The sequence below is a fragment of the Xiphias gladius genome, chromosome 15, assembly GCF_016859285.1.
Source record: "Xiphias gladius isolate SHS-SW01 ecotype Sanya breed wild chromosome 15, ASM1685928v1, whole genome shotgun sequence".
In the NCBI taxonomy this organism is placed as follows: Eukaryota; Metazoa; Chordata; class Actinopteri; order Istiophoriformes; family Xiphiidae; genus Xiphias; species Xiphias gladius.
In genome coordinates this window covers 5,762,017-5,777,035 of record NC_053414.1, presented here as the reverse complement: position 1 = coordinate 5,777,035, position 15,019 = coordinate 5,762,017, and the positions used below count along the sequence as shown (strand labels likewise).

Here is a 15,019-nt window from a genome sequence, read left to right as displayed (position 1 = left end):
GTTTCACAGTTTCAACAAAAACAGAACATTGAAGCCGTCACGATGGGGGGATTAATTGCAGGACTGCATTAGTTTTAGCTGGGTGTGCCTAATAAACTGACAACTGAGGGCATGTACTCTTTAAAAAGTATCCTAGTGAAATCTTCCACTCTTTGTTACAGAATAAGGCCTGTGCCGTGTCTGGGTATCAGTACTTGTCAGCCTGTAAGCCAGTGATGATCTGTGAGCCGCACCACCAACTCCGAATCCCTATCAATGTATTTTTTTTTTTCCCCCTGAAGATTAACTCAACTCTGATTTCACCGGCCAGCTCGGGCAAAGCCGCAGCAGATTAGGGCTGCTGAGCTCTGAGATAAACAAATGGTCCCGGTAAAGGGTTCTGTGGGTACGGCAGAGTCTCACTGACAGGACAATGGCAGGACAAGGAAAACGCCAGGTAGCCCACACTGTGTGTGTGCGTGTGTGTGTGTGTGTATGTGTGTGTGAGAGAGAGAGAGAGAGAGAGAGAGCGACCCGAAAGACATTAAAACGCAATTTGAATTTGATTAGACTTTGCTTTGGCAATAGTTTTTGTCTTTCGTGCTAATTAATCACCTTTGAATTGGACGATAATGGAAGTCAAAGGGAAGATGGTGAGAGAGAAAAAATGGACCCCTGCCAGAACACTCGTGTGATCAAAGTCTTATTCTGACTCAAAAGCAACTCAGTAGCAATCGGCTGTAAGTGTGAGGGTAATTGGTTGACATTACGGGGAATAGATGTATCAGCTTTCTTGCCAAGGGTCAGATGAGAAAATCGAAACCACCATGTCTGTTTGCTAAATATGAGGCAGCTAGTTAACTTAGCTTATCACAAAGACAGGAAACGGGGGGGGGGGGGCAGCTGACCTGACTCTGATGAAAGTTAACAAAAAAGTGGCTGGAGTCTTGTTTCGTCACTGTGAGATTACCGGGCAACCAGCTGAGACTCCGAGATATGAATGCACCGAGCCAAGAAATAGCCCAGCTCACAACCACCGGCGAGACTGTAACGGATCGGAGCCGGTGCGGAGGGACTCCGTTCCCTTTTTGACACCGCCGAGCTAGCTGTTCCCCCGTTTCCAGTCCTTATGCTAAGCTAGCCGGCTGCTGGCTATAGCTTCCTCATGTACCATACAGACAGGAGAGTGCTATCAGTCTTCTCCACCAATAAAGGAAGCAAATAGGCATACTTCCCAAAAGGTTGGACTTTTCCTGTAAAAGGGACGATCTGCCTTTTAAACGGGATCCATTGGAGAGTAGCAGATAAAAGGCAACGGCAAGACTTTGGTACAGGTTTGTTGCTCTCCGACTGAGCCGCAAAGATCGTTCTTCTCAGATCATTCGCCGCAGGAATTTGATAAGTTAGCCCTGATCTGATCATCTCCGGAGTCTGCCAACCAAACTAAACCTTAAACAGCGACAACATTGACATTTTTGAGCTTGAGAAGTCCGTCCAATGCCCTGATATCAAAGAACACAAAGTTTTTTACTGATGCCAGTGAGAAAACAGGTGTCAGTTGTGCTTTTTCGGTCTGAAAACGAGGTTTCAACAGGCTGCAAAGCTTTTTTCTTTTTTTTTCTTTACACTGTTGTTTCCTGTCATCTGCGATTTAGTCAATAAACCAAGCAATCATTCAATCAGCAAGGAAGTTAACTTAGGCCTTGTCAATCAGAATAATCAGTCTTGCGGCTTCGAAGCATGAGGGTGGTGAATGCACAGCAAGTGTCTTCCTGTGGGGCCTAATGATGGGTCCGATATCTGATCTTTTCATGGAAGAAATGTATAAAAAAGTATTGACTTGAAATGAGCTCACGAGTTCCGGCCTAAAACCTCCAGGAGAAGAGACGGTTTGCTCCGATTAAGACATACGACTATGTGTAACATGGGTCTCGTCATAGATGAGGCTGAGACTGCAGCTTTGCTCAGGACTTTTGTGTTACGAACACTTATTGTCCACATGAGATCAGCAGTTCACCGCTGTCAATCCAGACAGTGATTTGCTGAAAGGCTTCTGATGGAGCTTCTGGTGGAGCCCTGCTGGTGTCCTGCTGGTGTCCTGCTGTTTTTAATGGCGTAAATGGTTTTGGATGGCAGCAGCAGCAGAGTGTGTAAAAAAACGAGTGAGTTTTCAGAAAACGGCACAGACACAACAGAGACTCACATGCGCCTTGGTTCTGGAGATCCACGTCTCCAGGAGGAGCGCCAGGCGCGTCTTGTGGAACCTCCCGGTGGTCTTCACGGCGATGAAGATGTCCTCCTGCCTCAGCCTCGGCGGGGTTACGATCGCAGCCCCAGCGGCTGGGTGTCCGCCGTGCGCGCCGCTGCCGTTGCCAACCAGCGCCTGCGCCTCGTTGGCCGCGGGGGGAGCCTGCTGGATGGCGCGATGGAGCGCACCGGCGGACGGGTCGTGGACCACTCGGAGTTTTGGAGGGTTGCTGGTGCATAGTTGAAAATCCACGTAGACAAAAATGAAGAAGGTGAAGATCAAAGCTGGCAGCCTGCGACGCATCCATCGCTTATGCATTGTAGAACCAAAAAAGTTATTCAGGTTCCACAATGTATTAAAACCATGTTCTTGGTTCCTTAATGTTCCTGGTTTTTTGGGGGTCTAATTTCGTTTCCCCGTTACCTTCTCTTCCTTCTTCAAAGCGTTTTTCGTCGCTGTTCCTCATTAGTTAAATCTTAATTTCACGCACTGCAGACCGCTTGTCGGGGTAAGTTGGAGTCGCGGAGGCGCCAACGTTTCGAAATCCCACCTGTTTTTTTGGAAACCAGCGGCGCAGCACCGGCCCCGTCTCCTCTCGTTTTCTGCGCAAAAGCCGCTGTCACCGGGATATATTTGACTCGGTCGCAAGCGCGGCTCTGCCCACCCCGCTCGTCGCTGGTGTCAAGACGGAATCAAACCGCGGCACTGCCTGACGCACCTTTCAAAATAAAAACCCCAATTATACTTCCGGTTTCAATCGCCTCTCCATTTGACACTGAGGTTAAAACATGCATCACATAACATGGGACGAGAATACTCTGTATGTGGGCTATATTGAATGGTTTTCCCAATAATTACATAGTAGGCTAAAGCTATTATGTATCATATATAATGTACAATCTTAAATCTTCAAATTTAAAGATGAATTACTTGTAATATGGTTGAGTCACGTATACAATGGAGAAATAGGCCTATTTGTTAATAACAGAAGTTTTGGCACTATTGATAACGATACATCGCACAATGTTTAATTGTACAGTATCTAATTAAGAAGAATAAGGATCTCAGCGCGTTTCTTTTCTGTCTTTTTCATGTATTTTTCTATCGTATATTGTATAGAAAGGAAAAAGGTTTCCGGTAAACAGTCGAAACAAAGAGGAGACTACAGCGTTTTAGTGAAGCATGTCTGTCATATGCCTAAAAAGTCAGAGCCACACTAACAACTGACTAATCTCAACTTAAGCGCCACTTGCTCGCCTGTTCCTCAGCTTTCGACCCCGTCACACGGTCTTCTTCAGCGGATGGGGCTTGTTTGACTGTGATGGGAGTGTAGCAGCTCAAACGTTTCCACTACTCTGAGCGCTTTTTGAGCCAACATGGACGAGAGGTCCCGAGAACGGTGGGGAGTGTGAACATCTTCACATAAATCGCAAAGGAGCGAACTCCATCCGAAGGAGACCGTGCGGTACGGTTAAAAGCTCCGGAAGTGGACCTTGAGTTGAGATTATTTCGTCAGCGTCTGTTTCCAAGGTCAAGAATTAACTATCAAGCTCAACAGCTGTAACATGAACTGCCTATACTTGTGTTTGTATTTTACACAAGTATAAATGCTGTATGTCAGCTGAGTGCTGGATTAATTGTGATTAAATTTGGTAGATATTCAAAGTCCCCAGAAGATGAGTCCTAATGAGTTTGGTGATCCACCAACTTGACGTCTAGCTCTACAAACAGGTCCAAATTTCCATATCCACTTTACAGGATACCGGAAGAACCGACGACGAAATTTTCATCAGCCTGTCGGCTGTGTCTGACTTTGCGATCGGTGTTAACGCGGCACGCCACCGATCCCAGTGCGGTTCTAACAATATGTTCGGCAATCAGCAATAGACCCTTTATTGGCATTGGCGTGTCTGTAGATTCCTTTTTCTTTTTTAAATACAAGTCTATGATGTAATGAGAAACCTCTGGGCTACCCAATAATAAAATGTCTAATTTAAGGCATTTCTGCATTATGATCGCTTTGACGAGACTGTGGGATTTTTTGAGAAAGACAAAGAATGAGAATAGAAGTATCAGTATGACATGCAATATAAATTCAATCCACTTAACACCAGTTAAAAATGTAGCAGTAGCAATCATTAATTGCAACATCTCATTAAAGGTTTGCACACATCCATGACCTGTCAGCAGTTTAACAAAAAAATTATTTTGAAAATGAAAGAATGTTTTCCTTCTCATACTGTTACATTTCAATAGTTTCCTATAGTCCAGAACAAATAAAGTTACTTAAGAAGTAAGAAAAGTAAACATTATTCCTAAGAGAAATCATCTTTTCCTCTAGTTAATCATCTCTTAACCCGTTTTCTTGAGACCTCTTGGGGGGGTCCCGATACCCAAGTTGTGAACCACTGATATATATGATTAGCTGGCGATCATCATTTCGATACCAACTACACATCTGTAAAGTTTCGTGACTGTAAGTTGCGAGGTCGTGCGATACTGTGGCAGACAGACAGAAATATGAACACTTGACAAAGTATTCAGAACTTCCTCATTGGTGGTTCCCGCTGCATTAGGTGTGTCCGGCACCACATTTGGCCATGATGACCTGTACACACACACAAACACACACACACACACACGGACTCACGAGGGGAAAACAACACCAGCGCCGCTGTCGCGGCTGATAATCAATCACAAAACCAATATATCAGCCCACTGAACATGGTGCCATCCGTTCACTCATCCAGAAACAGCAAACCACAGCAAAACACTCCGCCTTCTTCCTTCCTCTTCAGCACTCAGAGTTACAGTTACACCACTTTTTGTGTGGCTCAGCTGTATCCAAAAAACACTGCAAAACTGCTACGTATTAACTGTTAAAATTATGATTTTCCAAATCGAGGGTTTTATTCCAAAACACAGGTACAGGCTTCTTTATTTTGAGGATGATGAAAGTACCATCTCCTGTTGTTCATCATAAGGCCTCCTGAAATTAACCAGTTAATATTTTAAGCTAACAATATCCTCAGAAACATAACTACTTTCAAAGACCAAAGATGACTCATAACTTGGTAATGGTATGTTTACCAGCAACAAAGCCACACGTCAGCAAACAGCAGGCATCACTTGTTTTTCTAACAGTAGCCACCTCACTTTGAAAGGGAGCTGTACGTCAGGATCCAAAGCCACCACAGGCTGAGTCTTACGCGCGGTGTTCTGGTAAGGCCCTGTTCAGACCTGGCTCTGACATGAGTCTCGGGCGATCCGATCGCAAGTGGACAGCTCTAAGTACAGGTGTGAATGCACCCAAGACGCATCGAGGACACGTTTGAGATCCGTTCCCTCAGACCACATTCAGAGTCGGCCCGGGCTGCGTATGGCCACATTCTTTTTAGGAAAGTGGACGCAAATGTGTCTTGGGCCAAATTGAAGGACCACCTACTCAACTGACGTCCTCTGCGTAAGCGGAACTGTGTACTCATTCAGAAACAAATACAAGTCGTAGGAATCATTTAAGCTGGCTTTGTCCATGGCGTCTGAAAATTTCTAAAAGCCCATCGAGGTATATTACGACTGCGTCAAACACCTTGGGTGATGTGGTTTGTCTGGAACGGGCCACGGAACAGACCCAGTCTGCGTTGTTTTGATTTCTTCTTCTTCTTCTTATTTTACTTTCCGGCAGACTTTGCACGGGAAGTTCATCGCTGTTAGAAACAACAACACATTTGGTCTTTGCGAACGGAAATGATGTACGTGTTTATGCGTATACAGAGCGGAGAGGTGAGATCCGATCACAAGTGGCCACCGGAGACGCATGTGTAGACGCATCCTAATGACAGGTGTGAAATGACGTACTTAGAGCTGTCCACTTGTGACCGGATCACCGAAGACGCGTGTTGATGCCAGGTCTGAACGGGGTCTTAGTTTCAGAATAGCTTTGACACTGATGTAAAGTGGAGAGTCATGAGTTTGAAATAAATAAAATGTCAGTACAATGTCGACAGACACCATATTTGTTTTCCGCCAAAATTACCAGTCTTGCAATCCAACATCCGCCTGTAGTGACTACAGCATTATTCAGCTTCTTAATGGTTATGTTCAGACTCTCACAGCACTTGGTTCGGGGTTCGGGAAAGATCTTGGTCTGGTTCGATACAGAAAAAAGTTCACAGCGGCTTCAGACACAACGTGTTCATTTACATTGGCAGCATGGCTCTAGGGATGGCAAATTCAGGCAGCTGGTCAGTCCACCACTTTGATCCAGACTGAAATATCTCAACAGCTATTTAGATGAATTGTCATGAAAGGTACAGATATTCACGGCGCCCAGACGATGAGCCAGAATGACTTTGGTGATACCCTATGCTTCCCCTCTAGTGCCACCAGCAGGTCATAGTTTTCATAGTGAAATACCTGAATTCGACTGGATGGATAGCACAGTTTTTTGTCCCGACATTCATGGTTCCCAGAGGATTTATTATAATGCTCCACCATGATGTGACGTTTGTGTTTTTCGAGTGAAATGTCTTGACAGCTATTGGATGGATTGACTTAAATTTTGGAGTAGACATGTGTTTGCCCCAATAACTCTGGTGATCCCTTGACTTCAGTGCCTTCATCAGGTAAAAATTTCAATGTGTCCAATACTTGAAATCCTTGTCTTTTGAACTAATTAACAAATATTAGCACGCAAACCCACTAAACTAAGGTGGTAAATGGGGTAACCGTCGTACCTGCCAAACATCAGCGTGTTAGCATCATGATTGCGAACGTGTCGGCATGCTGTCATTAGCGTTTAGCTCGAAGCACCACTGGGCCTCGGTACAGCCTCGCAGAGCCGCTAGTGTGGCTGTGGTAAGATTTGCTCAGATGGAGAAGGCAAAACACAGTTGGATATTCCAGTTAAAGAAAAGTGATTCCAGAAAGACCAATAGTGCCATAGCCTTTTGTAAAGTTTACTGAAGATTTTTCAAAGGGGGGCAGTGTTTTTCACAGGCCACTAATGACAGATCTGCAGAGATGCATGCTGCATTACTGTACTGCACTCCGGTTTGCTGAAATTGTCGTCCTTGCCTGTGCTGCATCTCCTGTCTCTGGCTGTCTGCTCATCTGTGCATCTATTCTAATACAATATTTAACGCTGATGTTTTAGAATTCCGAGATAAAAATCTCTGCTCTCAGATTTAATTTTATCTGCTGTGGGAACATATTGAACGTGATCTCCCTTCACATCAACGTTTGTTCGAAGTAGAACTGAGGAAAAAGACAATAATTTGTGCATTAGACAAATTTTCAGGGAGGAACCATGAAATGGATGTGTTACCCCGCAGGCTCACTCTTAAAAAGCTGCAGGTCTCTTTAAGCTGGTCTACACTAGTCCAATACTGTATCCACTGTCTACTGTTCCCTGTGCTGCTGTCTCCGGAGACTGTCGCCAAAGAGAGAAAGAGCTTGATACAATTAATTCACCCCAGACCCTCATCGCCACCTTTGTTTATTTGTCCTTTCTCAGCGTTCTCGCCTTACATCCATCCTTCCATCCCTCCCCTCCTTTCTCTAGGTCTCTCTCTCTCTCTCTCTTTCTTCTTCTTCCACTGACCAGCTGCTTTCCTCTCCCCCATCCTCCGCCACTACCTGGGCCCAGTGGAGACCAGCCCACCCCACCCCGCCCCCCACCAGTCCCGCAGGTATACCAGAGAGGCCCGGGGCACACCCTGGCTAGGAAAGGCCCAGGATCGCCTTACGGCCTAGCTGAAAAGGGTCCTTTCTAAACCAGCAGGTACATCACAGCCCCGCTTGGAACAAAGGGCCAGGGGAGTCGAGGGACCAGACCCCCTTTTAGTGCTTTTGTCTGTTTGCCTGCTCTGAGCTGTGAGTCAGACGGAGACTTGAGCCACACTCAAAAAAGTGGAATTGGAGAAAAATCACGGATACAAAAGTGAGGAAGTCATAAAATCAAGGGCTGCACTGACTTTTAATATTTTAAACACTGTCTAATAAGCCAAACTTATAAAACTTTCAAAAACAGTATTTAACAATGATGGATTGATTAAAACTTGAGATGATTAAAACCTGATGGAAGCAGGGCAAAGTCTGCGTGAGAAGATATGTTTTTAAGGTGTCTGGCTGAGATATAAGCTTAATTTCAACACCATTTCAATGGCTTTATCTAAGTGTGAGGCAGGTCCTAACTACACGGCGAAATTTATTCCTTGAACTTCTGCTGCAACAGATCCTTGTAACCTACACACATAAAGACGTTAACAGATCAAGCTAATTTAATTAAATATTAACCCAGATGCCTGCATGTCATTTCATCTGCTTACTGGGACAGTGGCCATCATGAAAAAGGATGGGGACCAAAAAAAAAAATCCTCTTTGTAAAAGTAACACATCTGTCCTTGTTTTAATTCCCAGAAATCATTTTGTTTAAGTATCTGTACATTTATAGGAGACATGGAGCACTAATCCTGGGTCCCATCGACAAACTAAACCTCACAGGGGAGACCACCTAACTCCACAGGCAGGTATCTGTGTGTATCTCAAATGATCTGTGTGTGTGTGTGTGTGTGTGTGTGTGTGTGTGTGTGTGTGTGTGTGTGTGTGTGTGTGTGTGTGTGTGTGTGTGTGTGTGTGTGTGTGTGTGTGCGCGCCTGTGTACCTGTGTGCCTATCCAACGGCGGACCTCCCGGTCATTACACACTAACCAACAGTACAGTACAGTGGCTGTGCAGAGACACAGCAAAACTATACTCTGAATGTATTTATACACACTTTTCTCTCGAAACTCAAAACTCTCCTCCATGTTGCGGCACAATGGTTCAAGGACTCAGAGGCCTGTTGAGAAGTTTTGAGGTCAAGGGTTTGATCGTTGTGGTGCTCACTAAATCTTGAAGTCCGGTGTCCAAAGAAAAGAGACAAGTGCTCCGAGAAGTGACGCATTGTTATGTCTCCGCAGATAGCTCGGTGTGCTGGAGTAATGCTTGGAGGTTCTGCGCATGTGGGTTCGATCGTTATGAGGCCCGGTGAATTTTGAAGGCCCACGCCCAAAGTGAAGACCGAAAAGCCCTCGGGGGACAAGCTCCCGGTGCACTCGGTAGCGTGGGCGTGCTCGTCTGCGACTGCAAGGCACCAGTGGTTCAAATACTTCCTGTTTTTAGTACCTGGAGAATCGAAACCAATCTCGCCGCAGTGGCTTACACACAGTGCAGTGCTAATAGGGTGCAATGCTACATGATTATTTCAAGACTAGTTGTCAAAGCAAGATTTTTGGAGCTTAAAGTAATTTTAGTTACATGATCCTCTTTTGAAAGAATTCAATAAAGCCTCTGTGTACATTCGTGTCCCAGTGTTACAACATTTGGACACGAATATATACAAAGGAACCACAGGTGGTTCCACTGCAGGCTGAGGACGTCCCCTCTTTGATAGGCAGACGTCGTCCAGGGTTGCAAGTCCTCTCTTGACAATTTTAAAACTTTTGTGTTGTAACTTTTGCAGTTACAACACAAAACTCACATAACATTTAAAAGTACAGAATTACGTCAATTCAGAAAAATAAGACTATTACTCGGCAGGTGGTTCCATATTTCAAATAATCACATGAATGTTGAATAGCATTTATGAAAATTTAAGGAGGTACTTCAATAATATTAGCATCACACTATAAAAACGTTGGGGCGCTAATAAACTGATGCCTCCGCTTTCTGACCCCGCCGCTTTCATTCGACCCTCTCTGACCGGCAAGGGGCCCACGTCTGGCGAAGTTCGTCCCCTCGAATTTTGTCCCCGAGCCCTCGTCAAGGTTGCTCGGGCGATGTTGGGTCACTTTATGCAGACCGAAGAAAGCCGCTCAACAGCATTAGAGGACACCGCGGTACAACAGCCGCGTGGCTCTCCCCTCGGCTACACGGTAAATTGACCCTGACATGTAAAAAAAAAAAAAAGAAAGAAAAAAAAGAAGGAATTTACGTTGCAACATCTCCGAAGTAAAAACCAGTGTGTAAGGCAACTCCCTCCACTGGAAAAGCATCAAAACGTGATGATTTCAGGAGGTGAGGCCTTTTATTTTTTTTAAGTCTGCCGTCACTGCGCTTCTGTTCAAAATGTTCCCTCCAGGTGTCCCGTTCGAATCCGGCTGCGAATTATAAAATAAAGGTAAAAACCACCGCGGTCGCCGATTCCGTTACGGCCTCGGTACTGGAATGGTGGTTCCGAATAATGAAAAGCGGTGTGTGAAAGTTACAAACGTACTAACTCGGGCAGCTGTTTATTTGGATATGACCGAAGTGCGACTCATTTAAATGCTCAGGCTCGTTTGTGAGACACTGTGGAGGTTTTATTCTTTATTGCAGACGAGAAGTGGTTTTTTTGGGGGGTTTTTTGTTTTGTTTTTTAGGGAAATGGCCACTCGCTTGCTCTCAAACTGTGCACCACTATGCCTTGTCAGAATACCACAGCCCAGTGGAGGCGTCAGAGCAACTCTGGGGCTCGCGGCTTTCTGTTAAACGGCGACTGTGGGACTTGGTCTTTGACCTGCAAACGGGTTTTCCCCGGACAAGCCTATAATCTGCGTCAACGAGGATATTACATGTAGATATCATCGGCAATGCAACGCCCAGTGCCGAGTTAAGAATGGGTTCAAAAATCTGCGCATGCGCCGGAATTGTGCTACGGTTCCATCGATTGAGTCTCATTTTAAAAAAAAATCAGTGTTGGGCAGCGTCAACAGATGAAGTGGGTGGTGCCGTTGCTGGACCGTTGCTGGGCCGTTGCTGTGCCTCTGGACCGATTGAAACAACGCGTCTCAGCAGCTCTCCGGTCGGCTCAGCCGGAGGCAGCGGCAGGCGGTCCTGTCACTGTCTGGCTAAAACCGTGGTGGGGGGGGGGATTAGTGCAGGATGCTGCCACTAGGTGCCGGTGTGACCGCAGGCACCAACGGCGCGGATCTGTGACACCGAGCAGCGTTCGGTGCCATATATATATATATATATATATATATATATATATATATATATATCTATATTTCTCTATATATCTATATATATATATATTCTTCTTCCACTGACCAACTGAGTTTAAGATTATTTCAATCTTAAACTCAGTTGGTGGAGGTTTTGCCCTCCTCCCTCTCTCATACACCCCCCCCCCCCCCCCGTCCCTGACAATGTTGAGTTTTTTTTAAAGCAATGAAATAAAATGCCATAAAATAAACCACTGAGATCAGGTGCACAGGATACGATTTTTGTATGTAAGACACCTCCATAAACGACTGTATGTGGAGTAAGGAAGCGTAGAAGAAAAGAAAAGCAGCGTGCGTTCTTCTTTATGAGTATCATCACGGACTGCAAAATTAAGTTTTAAAAGAATGTTCTGATTACATTGGTCTTATACAGAGTTTACCAAATTAAAAAAAAAAAAAAAAAAATTAGACTCTACAAAAAATGGACACAGGTCACAAAAAAAACCTGAAATCTTAAAATGTCATGAATAAAAGTCCATCCACCTCCATCGTACCTGCTGGACCGAAGGCTGGAATGCTACGGGCAGAAGTCTGCGGCAATATTTGGAAAAATGTGGCCAAAAAACATCAAAACTATCAGTGAGAAAGTGTGTTTGTTTGTTTGTTTTTAAATTTGGGCGAACCGGTCCTTTAAAGCTTTTCCATACCTGCAAGACAGGACTGAGGGCAGGAGATTGACACAGGCACCGACGGGATGACAGTGCGGAAGGGCCACCTCTGTATCCCGACCCCTCCCCTTCACATCACCGTACCCCACCGGGAGTCAGGAAGTCCGGAGCAGGTCGTTCTTCGACAGGCGGGTCGGAAGCCGTCCGAGGCCGGCGGAGAGTCCGCCGCAGAGATGGCCCAGGCGAAGATCTCGGTGACGGAGAGCCAGTTCAGGTGCCCCATCTGCCTGGACATCCTGAAGGACCCGGTGTCCATCCCCTGCGGACACACCTACTGCATGGGGTGCGTCAACTGCTACTGGGACCAGGCGGAGTCGGGCCAGTTCAGCTGCCCTCAGTGCCGGGAGGCGTTCAGCCCTCGGCCGGTTTTGCGCAGGAACACGGTGCTCGCCGAGGTCGTCGACAAACTCAAGCCCAGCGAGATGGGCACGGCGCCGGAGCTTTACCTGGTGGGAGCCGGGGAAGTGCCCTGCGACTTCTGCCCGGTCGAGAGCAAGCTGAGGGCCGTCAAGTCGTGCCTGGTCTGCCTGGCGTCCTTCTGCGAGGTCCACGTCCTGCCGCACCGGGAGGTCGGCACGCTGCGGCGCCACAAGCTGGTGGCCGCGGTGGAGTGCCTGGCGGAGCGGCTGTGCGCCCAGCACCGCCTGGGTCTGGAGCCCGCGGGGGGCGGCCCCGAAGCGGAGGCCGCGGTGGAGTGGAGCGGGGACTGCCCGCTGTGCGAGGCCGACCGGGAGGAAGTGCACAACGGGGACGCCCAGAGAGCCAGGAGACAGGTGCTGAGAACACACTTGAGGTTTCAGGAACTGCGTTGATACTCTTGGTTCCCAGAGTCTCTGAAGTGGAGGGAGACTCCAGGATCTGACCCTCTGACCCCAATTACTTGTCTTAAATTAAGACAATTACATTATGGGTAGACACATTAGAGCAAGGGTCCTGAGACCCGTAACGGAGTCACCAAGAGCCACCAACAGTCTCTGATCAGTATGTCCAACATCTAGGGTTCTCTGAGCCAGTGCCGGAAGACCTCACCCGCACCATGCCACATGAGCAGACAGGAGAGACCTCTCTGTCCCATGGACAGTGAACTGTGCTGCCCTGTAGTAGTACTGTAGGCTGAGCCGGCTGCACAGAAGGGGGCTGAAATCAAACAAGATTACATCCCGCAAAGGGTCCAAATCCAGATCAAATCAAAACAGCAGCAACAGCAATCAAAACTGGTCGCAGATAAACCAAACTCCGTCTTGTCACAGGCAACAATCAGAACTGTTCAAAATTATGTTTGTATCACGGCATCCGCTTGTGTTTTTGTTGTGCAACAGTGCAACACTGTTTTAACGACGCTTCAGACTGAATCTCAAACCATCAACTCAAACCGGTGAAATTCTAGACGATGATAACAAGTTTTTTTTTTTTCTTCAGATAATTATGCCTGTACGATATAAACCCGCAATAAGAACCTTCCATAGATGATATCGCATAAGAAAAGCGTCACATCAGTTCAAGAGAATGTGGCGTGAATAGTGAAAATGTTCCTCCAAAATGCCTGAATGGATATCTCTGTCCGGTCATCTGATATTTAACTGTCTGTCTGTCTGTGTGTCTCTGTCTGTCTGTCAGCTCCAGCTCCAGGAGTCCCAGAGGACGTGTCAGGGGAGGATACGGATTGGGGAGAGAGAGAGAGAGGAGTTTAAACAAAGCCTAGAGTCCCTCAAGGTGACAAACACACACACACACACACACACACACACACACACACAGACAAGGTGGCCACTCTTCCTCTTTGCCAGTCCCGGCGTTAAAACACCACCGTACGGGGCTGTTACGTCGGCGGTCTAATTGATGCTACCGAGAAATCGCCCGGCACGCCCTGAATACACGTGGAAAACACATCAGCTGTTGTTACTCAACACCTCACCTCCTCCCAATGGAGGCGTGAAATGGTAAAAGTCGTTGTTCGGGGGGGAACTCTACCCTTAAAGCGTTCGTGCGGTTAATTGGATCGCAGTTGAAATACTGATGTTGTCGGTCTCACACTCAGCTAATTAGACTCGATGAATAATAACGATAAACTTTAGTTGTACAGCACCTTTCGCACGTACAGTACAGGCTCAAAGAAAGCGCCGATGTGCATATAAAACATTTCAACACATTTCAGCAAGCGTCCGTGAAAGCGAGATTGAAATGTGTCCTAACAGAAGTTGCGTGGCAGATATTTATAGGCAGATTATTCCACAGTCTCGGTCCCTAACGGGAGAAGGCAGCCTCCCCGTAACTTCTCCGTCTTACCTGTTTAATGCTGCGGTGTTTGATGACCCAAGCTGAGCAGCTTGCCCTGAGGTTTGGTGGTGCTAAAACATCCAGAGCCTTACAAACTAGAAACCACACCCTAAGAGAGACAAGGTGGTAAGGTGGCTGTAATGTGCTCTCTCTTACTTGTTTTTGTCAAAACTCCGGCAACCGCCTTTCGCATGAGCATGAGGTGTGCTCGCCGATTTCATTTGGCAGTTCGGTTAAAAGGGCACTGCAGTAGCCTCAGAGGGAAAACACCCAAGTTCTTAATCCATTTCTTCTGAGTCAGAAAAGGCACGATATGGCCAGACTCATTCAGTGTTTGTTAGGTGGAAAAACGCAGTCGTACTGATGTAGTTAGTTATTATTTTTATTTATTTATTACACTTACTGAGGTTTAAATCATCGTCTCTGGGGACACCCAGGCTTTTTGCCTCAGATTAAATCTGCCTTGCCAGAGTCCACCTAGAACTTGACACCGAGACCCATAATTTTCAGATTTGTCCTCATTCCATAGTTGTTACACATCCGACCTCTAATATTTTTAAGATTCACTGTCTAAACTTCGATGCAGGATTGGGAGTCGTGAAACCGTCGCACCTTATCCACAGGGAGACTAACTGACCAGACTTGTGTCTGGTTTTCTTTTAGCACGTTGTGATTATCCACTCTTCCCTGACATGGTTATTTACATTTATAAAAAGGAGATATCTCTTTTGAAAGGTAAACACATTTTGTTAAGATGGTCACAGTATTATAATGATGCCGGTTATCAATAGTTCTTATAGTTTGATTAAGAACCGTGTGAGA

The 15,019-nt window shown here is 46.2% G+C and overlaps 2 protein-coding genes across 5 annotated transcripts in view; one reads left to right on the top strand and one right to left on the bottom strand.

Moving 5' to 3' along the window:
* mfng (MFNG O-fucosylpeptide 3-beta-N-acetylglucosaminyltransferase) overlaps positions 1–14,423 on the bottom strand; it is a 35,236-nt gene extending 20,813 nt beyond the window's left edge. Inside the window, exons 1-2 of one of the 4 annotated variants that reach the window (XM_040145273.1) lie at positions 14,354–14,423; positions 14,207–14,268 (exon numbers count right to left, since the gene is read on the bottom strand). In XM_040145273.1, the coding sequence (XP_040001207.1) occupies positions 14,207–14,268; positions 14,354–14,396 (105 nt within the window). In that variant the 5' untranslated portion in view covers positions 14,397–14,423. Of the gene's footprint in view, positions 1–2,182; positions 2,946–11,899; positions 12,013–14,206; positions 14,269–14,353 lie in introns of those variants that run through there. The other 3 variants (XM_040145271.1, XM_040145276.1, XM_040145275.1) reach the window with 3 other exon arrangements.
* LOC120799845 (E3 ubiquitin/ISG15 ligase TRIM25-like) overlaps positions 12,068–15,019 on the top strand; it is a 12,941-nt gene continuing 9,989 nt past the window's right edge. Inside the window, exons 1-2 of the mRNA XM_040145277.1 lie at positions 12,068–12,693; positions 13,538–13,714. Of these exons, the coding sequence (XP_040001211.1) occupies positions 12,094–12,693; positions 13,538–13,714 (777 nt within the window). The 5' untranslated portion in view covers positions 12,068–12,093. The remainder of the gene's footprint in view (positions 12,694–13,537; positions 13,715–15,019) is intronic.